Consider the following 14,545-nt stretch of genomic DNA (forward strand, 5'->3'; position numbering starts at 1 on the left):
CTTCCCTGCAGAGCCTTTTCCAGAGCTAAACTACCCTCGGGATGAAAAACCTTTTCCTAATTCCAACCTAGAACTCTCTTGACACAACTTCAGGCCATTCCCTGGGGTCCTGATCACCACAGAGAAGAGATCAGTGTCTGTCTTCTTCCCCTCAAAGGAAGTTGTAGACTCCAGTGAAATGTCCCCTCAGTTTCTTCTTCTCCAGACCAACTTCAGTCACTCCTTATATGGCTTTTCTTCTAGGCCCTTCACCATATATACATAATGTTACATATATATTTAAAAAAACCAAAACCAACATATATATATATATATATATATATATATATATATATATATATAGTATTATCTATATAAACTTTTAAAATGTAAAGTTTCAAATATGTCACTAAAAAAGCACAAACTTTATCATTAAAGAATTTCCCATTCCACCCAAAATATACCCTAGGACACAGATGCGTACAATTGTACTTTAAAATAAGAAAATAGTACACTTTAATTGTGCAGTGCTCAGTGTCTCACAAGTAACTGCCTGCCATTGTGTACTCTAATGCCCAAGTCTTGTTCTATGCTAGTCTAGTCATTATGCTATGGAGTCATTCAAACCACAGACTGCTTGACACGCTGCTTTAAAATATCCTGAAGTTTTAGCTGGTATTTGCTACTTATTTGCAATGGCATGATAATTATTAGTTTAGTAACTGCCTATAGCAAAGCTTGTTAAAAAAAGAATGCTTCACATCTTGACTTAATAACATCTTACAGGTTATTTTTTACTAGGATTTAAAAGTTTAGCTCAAAACCTCCAGTCTTTAAAACATCTGCATGCAAAGAAAAATAATAGAAAAAAGAGCTCTGTAACACCCCTAACACCTCTCATCATGTATTAAAAAAACCCTACCAAACCCCAAAAGACCTGAACCCCAAACTCCAAAGTTTTTTGTTTACCACAAATTTCTTTAAGCTAAGAATTTCTCTCTGGCACTGTGAGTTAATTCATCCGAGTCAGACTTTGATGTGCAACTTGATTTCTTCAAGCTAGAGATGAAGCACCAATTACTTACCTGACTCACACGCAAACGTCTTTGATGTCTCATCATGAAAGATAATTGCCACAGCATGCTTCTTTGTCTCTCGAGGCAATCTGGTTATATTTTTGATATTGTGCAGCTCAGTTACCTTAAAATGAAGAAAAGTATTTTAGACCAGTGTATAAATAGTACAAATAAAAATATTAACCTTAACTGCTCAATTTTTACTATAAACTGTTTTTTCCCCTGTCCTAGTTTCAGCCAGGACAGGGTTAATTTTTCGCAGCAAGCAGGAGAAGTGTGTGGCAAGGCCCAGATGTTATTCCACTCCACCTCACTCATTGCCAGGGGCAGGAGTAAGGAACTCTCTCTTCTTCCACTGGGGAGAAAGCCTGGTGGGGAAGAGCCGGATATTGTTGCAGGCTTTTCCATGTAAATTGTTTCTTTGTGCTGCTGGTACTGTTCATTTTTCTGTCTCATTGCTGTTTCTAGTAAATCATTCTTATCTCAACCCATGATTTTCAGCTTTTGTGCTTCCAATTCTCAACTCCATTCCAAAGGAGTGGGAAGGGGGGGGGGGAAGGGGGAGTGAGTGAGCAGCAGTGTGGTTTTGAGTTGGTGGGAGAACTAAGCTGGGGAGTACCATTCCTAAACCCCTAGGGTTATTTATATTTATAAGCTTGGTAATTGGTTAAAAAACCCACATAAATAGGTAGAGTCTTAAGTTGTAAAACTTAACTCTAATAACTCTATTTCTCTAATAAATTTCCACAAAACTATGTTTCTTTAATAAGTCCTACATGCAAATAGTTTACAATGACATCAACTCAGCCTTGGGATTTTGTATAATCTATTTTTCAATTTCTATACTCATACAACTTGGATCAGTTTCAGAATCTGATCAAATAGAAAACGTAATGTTGGAAGAACAGTGTTTCATTAGTAAAGGAAGGTAACTCAACTAATATGTCAAATAGTATCACTACATTTATAAAGGTAGATCCTCATGTGTCTTTAAAATGTATATCTGTCATCCTCAAAAGAACTCAAAATTTCATTTTATTTTCTAAATATTTGAAAAGCTTATCAACTTAAATCAACTAAATATTTGAAAAGCTTATCAACTTTGAATGGCTTATCAACATAAAATACTCTTGCAGGAAATTTACAACATGAAAAATTCAAACTATTTCCGTTTTCTTTTGATGGATGTATATAACTACAATTAACAAAAATGGAAGAAAAATGTTATTCCAACCTGGTGGAATATATTAGACTGATTAACACTTCATATTCTGAAATATTTTTCTCAGTTTCTTCGAACTCTGGGCAAACTTTATTCAGTTAGAGTTAGTTTTTCTCAGGCAGGTCATTTGCCTCAGGCAGAATAAATTTCCAGAAAAATGTCAACCATAATAGTTTGGACTTCTATGACTACAGAAAAAAATGGACTGAATGTAGGTGGAGTTTTTTTGTTTGTTTTGCTTTGTAATTGTTATGCTCCTGGTGTACAGTTCCAGCATTCCTTTTCACATGCTGAAAATAATTTTAAAGCAGAAGAGATTTTATATGGTGCATTAACAAATGGAACACGTTGGGGCAAAGACATTTCAATACAAAATTGATAGCAGACGAGCAGTGAAAGGCATCAAGCCAACAAAAGGAACTGAGACAAAGCATGAAGAGGAATGTGGTGTGTGCTGACGAACTTGGGAACAGAACTGAAGACTTCTCTAGAGTCTGTCTTGACATCCTTCAGCAAAACTCACTCCAGTTTGTCAGTATCTTTGTTGTAAGAGGTGGACGAGAAATGGATCTCGTACTATAAACACCGTCTAATGTGTGCTAAACTGAGGAGAATAATCCTCTGTACTGACTGGCCATGGTTCTGTCCATAGAGCCCATGGAGCTTTGCTGGCTGAGGCACCAAGATCCAGGGCCCTACCTGCAGACCTGCTCCCAGCTTGCCAGTGCCAAACCTGTGCCATCGCAGGGGCTCTTCTATCCCCAGACTGGCACCTGGTTCTTGCCCTTATCCAATTTAACAAAGTCCATGTCAGCCCCTTCGTCTAGCCTGTACAGGCTGCTGAAAGGGCAGCTTGACTACCAAAATCCTATCAACTGATCCTTCCCAATTTGCTCTCTACACATTGGTGCAGCTCCCTTATTTCCTCTAGGTCCCTGATAACAATATCAAGACAGGTCCCAGTACAGACTGCAGCAGTTCCACACTTGCTACAGCCCTCCAAGGAGGTGACCTACATTGACCACATTAATAACCAACCCATTAACCACATAATAACCAACCCATTAACCACAACTTTCTGTGTCTGACTAGCTGACCATCTTCACATCATCTGGACATCCACCTGCGTAAATAATAATGTCCCAACTTCAATTTGAAAATGTCATGGGAGAAAATGTGGAAAGCTTTGCTAAAGTTCTTCTCATAACATATTGTAGATGGTGGTCATACTGGTCAGGCATGACTTATCCTTGGTAAATCCACGCTGCCTTTCACAAATAATATATTTACTCCACAGTTCTTCCTATAGGCTGAAGTAAGACTGCCAGAAATTCTCCAGGTTGACCTTTGGTTGATTGCCAAATTCCCTGTATTCTCCAGGTTGACCTTTTGACCTTTTTTGGACACAGGTGCATTTGCCTCACCCTTTGGCTCATAATCCCTTATAATTTTAACTTTTGTCATGCATTTTCAGAGCTTTGTAAGAATCCATACATGCCACTACTTTTTGGCTTGGGGGAAAGAAAAGGGCTGAATTCCACAAATATCCCTGTCCCATTAAAGAAGTTACTGAAATATCTATTGATTTGCCTTGATCCATGCATGGTAAATGAACTAATGTGTGAGAAGGCTCTTGTAATCTCAAGGAAATCCCCCAAAAGAGAGGAAAGAAAGCATTTGTAGGCAGAGGAGAGGGCAGACTCTAGAATTCAAAACCTGAGGGAACAATAAGAAATCCATAAGTCATCACTGAATTTTGAAGACACAGAAGGCCCCAAAGTCAGAGGTACAGATCTACCAGTCTTACTAAAGACAGGGTACAGATCTACTAGTCTTGACAGGGTACAGATCTACTAGTCCTGCTAAATAAGAAGATATAGGAGCAAAATATTTAGGATTATTTGGGACACAAAAATCTCAGGTTACTATTAAAGAAAATTTAAAAAAAAAGCTGGTGGTGCAATAGGAAAGGGAAAACACTGATAGGAGGAAAAAGCTCCAGTGATTCTTACACAAGCAATTAATACAGAAAGTGACATTTTCATAAGTGTGTGTGTCCGGTTGGCTGTCTGTCTCTGCCCGGACACGGGTAGGGTGGTTCTTGGGTGGCACGCGTTTCAAAGGACGAGTCTGGACTCTTCAGCTTTTCGATCTTCAGATTGTTTATTGTTTCTTATCTACAAAATTTTCTGTCTGCCCAACAGAGGTCTGACCTGCAAGGCAGCCAAAGGCACTCTGACCACCCACAGGGCAGTCGTGTCTTTTTATACTAAAATCTACGTACATGATATTTATCTTTATTTCCCAATACCTTTCACCCATATTAGCAAGTGCACCTTCACCATAAACCAATCCCCAAGTGCCAACATCACCACAGAAAATGAATGACAAGAAGAAAGAAGAAGGACGAGACACGCCCTGATCCCTCCATCTTGTCTCCATAACCCCCCTGTACCAAAAACCCTAAAATCTATATTTCACCCTATAAATGTGTCTTCTTTGCACCCTTCACTCCCAAGTGATTCTCACGTCCTCAAACTGCTGTCACTTCTGTAGATGGATCAAAATCAAGCCACCAAACACTCCTGGCAACATTCCAGGATTTCCGAGACCCCCAAGGGTTCTCTCGGTAACTCTGGACATCCAGAGTGATGTGCTGAGTTCCCACATGTGTGCATGTGTGTGACACTGCACACCATGCATATAAAAGTGCCTTAAATCTTACAGTACTTAAAAGGAAAAACTTCTCCCTCTGGAATAGCAGAAAAAGAAATAGAATTGCTTTGAATAGTAACAACAAGGCATATTAAGCCTTCTTCTAGTCTCTGTTATATGGTAGAGATCTATTCTTTTTTCTTAATACTTGAGTGTTACAGATTACTGAAAGATCCTGCAATGCTTATAAAATAATAACAATAATAGAGCCAAAAATCTTATATTCCTAGCACTAAAACTACAAAATTTTGATAGTAATTTATGTTTGAAACATAAATACAGACATACCTGCGTACACACACATGGCTAACTGTAAAGATGGTTTTTTGGGTCATCTTATTGATCAGTACATTAATCCTGCCTTGTTTAATATAGTCACATATGCAATATCCCTCACACACTCAAGAATATTGTCAGCAAAAACTGTACATACAACAGAATTCTTTTTATTTGCTTGTGGGAATTTAATGTCTGAAAGAGACAATGAGAACACTGCCAAATTCTTATGTGCTGCTTTTTGGTACTCATATGAGTGATTAAGTTGAACAACATGCAGGGGAAGTGAAGAAACATAGTCTCCATGCAGGAGAAAAGGGTATTTGTTTTAAACACACTTTGATTTTCTTTGTCTCTGAAATCATAGGACCTCCCTAGACAGCACAGAACTTCTTATAACTCCTATGTGACAAAGTTACATAAATTGCCTCTTCCAAACTCCCTGACTTTTACCTTCTTTCTTTAAGATAAACTTTTTGAGCCATTTGTAGTCTCACACAGAAATCATATCCCTCTTGTCTACACCTTTCCATGAAAAATGGACCTGTTTGAAACTACTATGAGATATTGTGAGACACTTATATCCTTGTCAAATACTTTAGTGGTTTAACATGCGTGGCCAAAGCATTTCTGCCAGTTACGCTTTTTTTCTTCAAAAATCATATCTTTCTCATTGGAACACTTTGCTTTACAAGCACTGAAGGAAATAATTTTAGCTACAACTTTTGAGGACATAGGAAACTTATAAAGATTTTAGGTATAATTTTACTGGGCAAGCTAACAGAAAAAGAAATGAGAACACTTCGGAAACACAAATTTACACTAACAACTAGAAAGGCCATATTATCAAATAAGCCCCTCATTATTTCTATTGCTTATATAATTTTCAATATCAAATAGAGATGAAATTTGCTTCAATGTTCATCTTTTCAATTGTGCTGTATGCTTCCCTCCACGCTCAGAGTAGAAAGAGGCAAAACCTGTGAAAGTCTATCCTCCCATTGATAGAGAATTAAGTTAATGAAATTCTGAATTCTGGATTTAATGCCAATTAAGCATGAGTCATTTCTCTACTTGCTGAACATGTGCAATTAAAAAAACACCTGAGAGTATATTATCTTGTATGAAGGAAAAGATGAACTTTCCCTTGGCAACCAGATTGCTTTATCTCCGTGATTTTTAAAACTGTGGATTAAATTTTATCTAGTATTTTTTAAAAAAAACCCACAAAAATAAATAGGTATTTTTAAAAGGGAAAAATATCAAAGCTACTGAAAAGGAAAATAGAAAACTTATAAAAATCATGCTACTTTGAAATAATTAAAAATATCACTTAGCAGATTTTAAGAATGTTTTAAAAGACTAACAAAATTTTTAAAAAGTACAAAAAGTCCCCGTTTTTTATGAGTAGTACATTAGGTAAATCTACTTTTTTAAGCAAGGAACACTATACCAAAATTTGCTCCCTCTGGTATGATAATGGACTTGTTTACAAAATTCAGTCTAATACATTGAAAATATTTTTGTTCTTCACAACAACAAAATATCATACTGAAACTACCTATACCATTGATAATCTTGCATCAGTAATACAAACATAAAAAAAGGAAAAAATTTCTGTGCCATTACATATGTAACAGTCTTAACCAGATGTTAAAAAAAATAAAATAAAAGAGCATTTTCCCATTGTGGGATTATACTTCACCTAAAACTTTGTTAACATTGAAAACAACTCAAACCAGCAAAAACTTTGTAGATCAGTTTTCCTATTTCCTCCAATTGTAACTGTCTAGAACAAAATTAATTCAAACAATGAATAAAATCCCTAATATTGCCTCCTTAGTGAGCAAACTTGCAGCTAGATTTTTTCTGATTTTTTATCCTTTGATTTCTTCCAAGAGGTGAAATAAATCCTTTTTTATTAGGCTATGATTATGTAGTATACAAATTTCCACTACCATTAGCATGTTAGCTTAGACTTTCTTTTCTCTACTAGACATTTAGTGCTGTTCTCCATATGTTGCTCAGTGTGGTATGTGCTAGGGACTCTTAGCACCTGGACCATTTCTCAGTTCTCCTACTCCTCATCAATAATTCCTGCTTCATATGTCCATCACTCAGCAGCCCACACAAACATTTCCTAGTTTGTTTTTTTTTTTCTATTTCTTGATTTTTTTGTATCAGTCTTTAAAACCACTTTTGCTTTTTCTCTAGAAAGATAATTTAACACTGATTGATGAAAAGATGTGGAAGAGTTACTAAGCTTACATGTAACCAAAATTTGCCAAGGTTTCTTTCTTTCTTTTAGAATTTTTTTTTCATCTATTATACAGGGTTTTTTCTTTCTTGGTGGAGGGGGGATGGGGCTTGACATAGCTGTATCAGAGGCATCCAAGTCCTCTACTTCTCATTAATATTTGATAAAAGGACATAGCCTTGAAGGGCTGCTAGGTAGGATAACTTCTAGGATTGGTAAAGGCGTAATCTCACTCCTGCAAAATTATACGAGGCTAGACTTGCATCAGGGTCTCAAGGCTACACATCAGTGTTGGTTACTGTAACTTGGTTCCTCTCACAGCCAGGAATTTGCTTAATCTCAAAGATTCCTTGTAAGCACAGATGAAAAAAACACACTTGATCTGGAAACAAATATTTTTGGATGTTTGGATTGTTCACCAAAATGTAATAGTTTTTTACAGATACATCAAGCACTGAACAAGAAGGCAAAAGATCCTACAATAAGGTTTCTGACACTATTGCTCATATATCTTGATCACTCATGAATCATTTAAATATTGATTCAAGTAATGCAATGCACTTCCTCTCATCCTTATTGTTTTTCTTTATTTTGGTCTGGAGATAAGCCCAAAAATTTAACTTGTTTCGTGTTGGTGTAATATCTTATCTGGAAGAAAACCACATTCAGAGCTTCCACTTCCTTCCTTTAGTAAATGTGACATAGGAATAATAAAGTCCATAACTATCAACACCTTGTAAATACTGTCTAGCCACATCTGGGTGGATCAACAATCAAAACAAAAACCTAACAAAACAAACTCAACATAGAGCAGTGCATCAACCTTAAAAACAAGAGAAGAAAGTGCAAAGGACTCCTCTGAAAGAACCAACAGTAAACAAATCTCATGCTATATGGTCAAAAAGACAAGATGATCAGAGGAAGCATTTAGCTTATGTCCTCACTTTGAAAAAAAAAAAAAAAATCTTCATTTCCTTGAAGTCTATGATAGTAATATTTAATGTGAGAGGTTCACAGAAAATTGAAGTCACCTTTCTGCATGAAGATCCTAAATTTGGCACTAATACCAAATTCCTTCAATTCCCTATTCCCTACCAGAATGCACAAGCATTGTCAGATGCCAGGGGACTGAGTTACAAGAAATAATAAACAATTGGTCTGTTTCAGTTTTAGTGCATGTCTGTGCCAAGAGACTAGGAAAAGCATCCTAATAGATTTCAGAAGTCTAACTCCACTTGTCTCTAGCTACACCAACTGTAATTTAATTCCAGTAAGGCCATGCTGCAGATATCTGGTAAATAATTCAAGTGTAGGAAAACTACTAATATAAGAAAGCCTTTGGTGCCATGTAGCCATAGCAGGATACACAGGTATAGGCTGATGATTAAGGAAATTATTTAGGATTTTTACATGGAAAATAAAATCTCTGAACAGCACACACAGGTCAATTACATCTGTCTAGCCAGAAAAGATCAGGAAATAGATTTCTAGTAACAAACCTCTGGTCTCTCAAAAAACAATTTAGCCCTTGCCTGTCTATCAACCTTAAGTCTTCTTTTTGAAAGAGCATTTGTTACCCAGGTAAATAACAGAAAATAATTACAGGCTCACAATTTCATTATACTAGCAAAATATTTTATATTATGAAACTGTTATTGTCAATGCATCTTAAAACACCTATCATTTAAAATGTTTGGGTGTTTTGTTATTACTTCAGTATCTTGGTTATATTCCTAGATGTGAAAAGCTATTAAATTCCAAAAGACACTTAATTTAAATAAAGGCTTATATTAACTGAGATGCATTGCTTCTTTACAGTATTTATGTATTTTTCCTCTTTTCTGATTACTTTCTTTGTAACTATGTTTATTTCTTTCAAAGAGGAAGGATTTTAGGAACAATTCAATACACTTTCTCTTTAATCTACAACACTTCACTATTGACAAACACTGGACGTTTTTTGTTTGCTTCTTGTACTAAAAATCTGTTCTAGTCATGCAGCTGAAGGGGTAGGATTTCCTTTTGTATTACATGGACATGTAAAGACTGTATATATATAACACATTGTGGGGTCTGGTGCTCAAATTGTACATTTAAATAGATAAATATTCCACAATTACAGAAATATTACTTCCAAATCACTTATTATATTTGCATCTCTACAAAAATTAAAATTCCATGGTAAATAAGAAAGGAGGTCCGAAAGAGATGAAAACCACAAAAATCATGAATAAAACCTTAAGTGCCCCATTCTGGGTTATATCTTATTTGAATTCTTCCAAACATGTGCCTCCCATACGAAACTGGGAGGGAAATGATTCTGCAATTCAATCTACTGAATGTTATTTCCACTGTGCAGAGTCCTGGAAATTGCATGGGCAGAAGAAAAGGTCTGAATTTACATAAATGGGTTTCTGTTTTGCATTGCACACTACCTTCCTGTCATTTAAGTTCTAACTAGAAAAAATAGAAGCAGAAGAGAAAGCTACAAAATGCAATCATTTATCCTCTTATTTCTTAATAATGGCCCACATACGACCATCTGTTGTGTAATACCACGCAAGCAGTAACGTGACAAAGCAAAAGCCAACACAGGGACAAGGAGCAAGGACTCCAGTGAGGGATGCCCAGACAGTAAAGAACCACCCCAAACCAGAAACAGTATGGCAACAATGAGAGAGTGATTTAAAAAGCAAAGGCCGTGTCAACTATCACAGCAAGAAAAGCGCAAAGGAGGCACCAATATGCTGCTTCCAGTCTGCAAAAGGAGAACACAAGATGTTGGCTCAGTACAGATCAGAGGATCACAGACAGGATCTCAAAGCATCTAAACATCTGCCTCCAGCTCAGCTTTCAGTGAGCAGCTAGCAGTGGCTTCTCTGACATTGCTAAATCCAATTGCCACAGAGTAGAATTTTGTTACAGCTTTGGATGGAACTGGATGTGATTTGGGCTCTTAAGAAAAGGCAGTGTGCTGCCTGAAAAGCATAAAGACCTTTGAGACTGGGGAAATGGCTGCATTAACAGAAGCACAGGCCATTAATCAAGAGAAGTGACTTTTTTTTTTTAACTCAGTATTCATTAGATCACATCTCTAATATCCTGCCCAGTTTTGGGACTTCAATGAAAAAGTGACTCCAATGACAAAGTGAGTTCAGGAGAGGCTCCCCAGGACAGTCAGAGCTGGACCTCTTGCCCTGGGGTGTAGAGGTTGAAGGAAGAGGCTGCTCCCTCCTGCAGCAGGGATGGCTTTGAGAGCATCTAACTGTAGTCCCCCCAGTGCCAGCAGGGAGATTATTGAGGAGGCAGAGCAAGGCCCATCACAGCTGTCCCTGGGGGGAGGAAAATGAGCAACGGGCACAAACTGAGACAAGAGATGTTCAGGCTGCACATGAGAAGTGATGTTCGCACCATGAAGACAGTCCGGCAGCGGGACAGGCAGCCCAGTGAGACTCTGCAATCTCCATCCTTGGAGACTCAACTGGACACTGCCCTGTGCAACCACATTTGCTCAGACCTTGGACCTCAGAGGTGGCTCTGCTGTGAGCAGGAACTGGACAAGAAAACTCTTCATAAGAAATAACTTGTAAGTTTAAGAAAGGGATGCTAACAGACCTGCAAGGATATTTGGACCTTTGTGGGTTTGGACAAACCCTTATGGTATTAGGCCATTCAGAGTATTTAAGATGAAACACATTTCCACAACATCAGCATATATTGCACAAAACCAGCAATAGGACAAGGAGATGCAAGAGACTGGAGAACAGGACCTAAGGTTAAAATGTAATGAGGCAGAAAAAAAGGAAAAAAACCTATTTAATGAAAGAATAGCAAATCTTAAAGCATAAGATGACAAGAGAAACATAATAAGGAAGAAGAGAAATCCCAAGATCAGAGAAGTGAAAGAATGGATCATAAAAGAGGAAAAACAATTCAGAAAGAGAACAGAAAAGTTTTCCCCATAACTGCATGTGGATTTACCCTTGGAAGAGGAGTTGTTATGGCAACAACACTCTCCAGGACTATTGCCAAAGAGTGGCATATCAACCTCCGCATTACACCTCTAGGGCAGGTCTCCAGCTACTTTTTCAGAAGAGTAAGTTTTTAAGAAACTTCTACCAAGTAAATGTTCATTCCTCTAAGTACTAAAAGGAAACCACATCTATAACAACAGTAAGAATCTTGTCTGTTAACCGAAAAAGTACATCATAAAAAAAACCCAAAAAAACCAATACACAAAACTGGGCAGAATTAATGAATATATTTAAAATAAATCAGGCTAAGTATAAGGCAGTAATGTCAGGGCAAAAAAGAAAACTTTGATGGGAAGAAATATGTGTAGATCTGACAGTAGAAGGATAATGAATAATTCCTTCTTATCCTCCAGATAAAATTGAGATTTAAAAAAATGCATGTTTGAAATTTTCAGCCTTTTTAGAAAACCTAGATGACATTATGTAAATGTAGACTGAATACAAAATAAAATAATGATTTTAATTTCTCCAAATTTAAATAAATGGAAAAGAAATAAAAATTATTACTATTTACAACTGTAGTGGGTTGACCACTGGCCAAACTCCAGCGTACTCATGAAAATCATTTACTCATCTTCCTCTCCTATAACTGGAGCAGAGGAGGGGAAAAATCCAGTTAAAATAAAGCTCATGGTGTTGGGATTAGGATTAGGAGAAGGGGAAAGCAGGCTCAAAATTTTAAAGGGTATAAAGAAAACTTCTCTCCATTCTTAAGTTTTAACTATTTCTAAGTATTAGAACATCTGACTTTCATATGGGCTACAGCTTGGGTACCCAGTTTCATGGTGTGCTATAACTGATCACTCACCACATAAGCAGTTACAAACTCTTAATTTTGTCTCAAGGAACTTTAAAAAAATTAAGGACGCAAAACAATCTTCCTCGACTAGCTTTTGTTATGCTACTTTAAATTCTAAACTGGTTGACAGTGTTGGTAAATCAAACCTACCAGGGCAGAGGAAGTGTATTGAAGTCATTTCAGCTGCCTTTACCAGGCAAAGATGTAGGGATTTTTCCAAGCCAAGTTACTTTCTCTCAAGCCGTGCTGCTGTAATGCTGTCAGGATTGAGCTGCTGCCTAACCCATAAAATCAACCAGCCTGCTGGGATTATTCTGGTTCTGGCTGGTAGCCTGGTGTTTGAAAGTGATAGTTGAAATCTGATCAGTTCATGTGCACATGGACCTATTCCCTTAACAAACATTTTAATTAGGATTTTAAAATACATACTGAAAAAAATGCATTCACACTTCATGGGGTAATTGTACAGACAGTCGTTGGCAGAACAAAAATCCCAGTTCTCCTCAATCCCATTTCCTTGCTATCCTAAAGATCCTTTGAAATATGTTTTTCAATCTAACCTTTCATTTTGAAGAGCAATCTGAATACCAGGCTACTATGCATGCATTAAAATAAAAGGGGAAAAATACAGCCTTCTGTAAAAGTGAGTGTTAACAAAATTTAAACTAATGCCTTAATACTAAAACAACACAAATTTTCTAATTTGCAACCCAGGTGCACACTTGAAAAATAACATCATGCTAGAGAGAGATGGCAGAGGGGGAAGATGATTCACAACTGAAATAAAATAGGTTTCACAATTATCCTCTCAAATTTCAGCTGCAATTAAAAAAAATGCTTTCAATATCAAACTTCCTGCCAGAGTTAGTAGGCGTGCAAACCATATTTATGCAATATTTCACTGTGAACACTAGATCATTAGATGAGTGCTAATATCCTTGTGGAGTGAATAAAATACACTGGACACTTAGAAATCGTTTCCAGTTTTCAGAGTTTTCAATTTTGACATTCCCAAAATACATGATTATGTCCAGATCTGCTCTATCTTTGACCCAAAGGTATTGGTTAATTAAAAGGAATACGTTCCTGGTCTTTGAGTGGAAAGGAAAGGAGTAACATACTTTTCCAAAACTTCTTACATTTTCCTCTTGTTTACTTAAATCAGCTGACTTGCATTAGTTTCCAAAATTATCTTGTTAGATCAGCTCAATTAAAAATAAGTGTTTATTAACATAGACTAAATTTGAAAACAAATGACTTACATGCAGTAATCACTTGAACGCAGTAAGTGATGTGTATATATAATTCTTCCTGCTGAACTGCAAGTTAAAACCCTAACCACAAAATCTCTCACTGCACTGCCAAACTGGGTCAGGAGTGTTGGAGGATCCCAGTAACCGCAGGCTTTCCATGCACATCAATTATTATGCCTGTATCTATGCTGTGCATGATGCCAGTGGCCGAGCCCCAGGTGTAATTCCTCTTCCTATCTGTTTCAATCTGTGCAAGCCTTTAATTTCAGCTGTAGCTCCTTTCAGCCAGATTTTGAAACCATGGGGGAGGCTGGGGTCAGAAGCAGGTGACAAAGGCTTACCTCTAACATAACACAGGGGAAAAAAAATCCCAGCTGAGAATAAACTCATGATGCAGATTTTAAGGACTAAAATGCTGACTATCTGCTGAACGATCAAGAGGAACATTCAGAAAAAAAAAAAAATTACACTAGCCAGGAAAAGAGACATCCTTGTCTTTGTAGTCCTTATTCTTGGCTTTCTCACCTTATTCCAAAGGGGAGAAACACACACACAAGCACAGGACTCAGCTGGGGCTTGGATGCACTGCTGGCCATGGACAGCAGCAAGTGGTGCAAGCCCATGTGTGCTCATCTGCAAGCTCAACCACAGACATATCCACTAGCTGACAGTTCCTGGCTTGTCTTGTTTCTAGAAAACATTAGTACTTACACACCCACCACAAAAGTAGTACTATTTAGAAAAACTTTCCCCTCTGTTGATTTTTAAAGGTTGTAAATATGCCTCAGTGTCTATAAAAATAACTCCCATCCCAATCCAACAATGCCAGAAGTGGCATTTTGATGCTGTTTTTAAATATAAACAACTATATTAGAGCCATTTCAGATATTCCTGAGGAAGTATTAACAGCACCAGTCTACCTATGAGATTCCTC

At 37.1% G+C, this 14,545-nt stretch overlaps 1 protein-coding gene across 1 annotated transcript in view; it reads right to left on the reverse strand.

The window, feature by feature from the left end:
* The window catches only part of DOK6 (docking protein 6), a 240,952-nt gene that overhangs the window by 122,978 nt on the left and 103,429 nt on the right, over positions 1-14,545 (reverse strand). The window contains exon 3 of the mRNA XM_036378992.1: positions 1,065-1,179. Within this exon, the coding sequence (XP_036234885.1) occupies positions 1,065-1,179 (115 nt within the window). The remainder of the gene's footprint in view (positions 1-1,064; positions 1,180-14,545) is intronic.

Source organism: Molothrus ater, chromosome 1 (genome assembly GCF_012460135.2).
Source record: "Molothrus ater isolate BHLD 08-10-18 breed brown headed cowbird chromosome 1, BPBGC_Mater_1.1, whole genome shotgun sequence".
NCBI lineage: Eukaryota > Metazoa > Chordata > Aves > Passeriformes > Icteridae > Molothrus > Molothrus ater.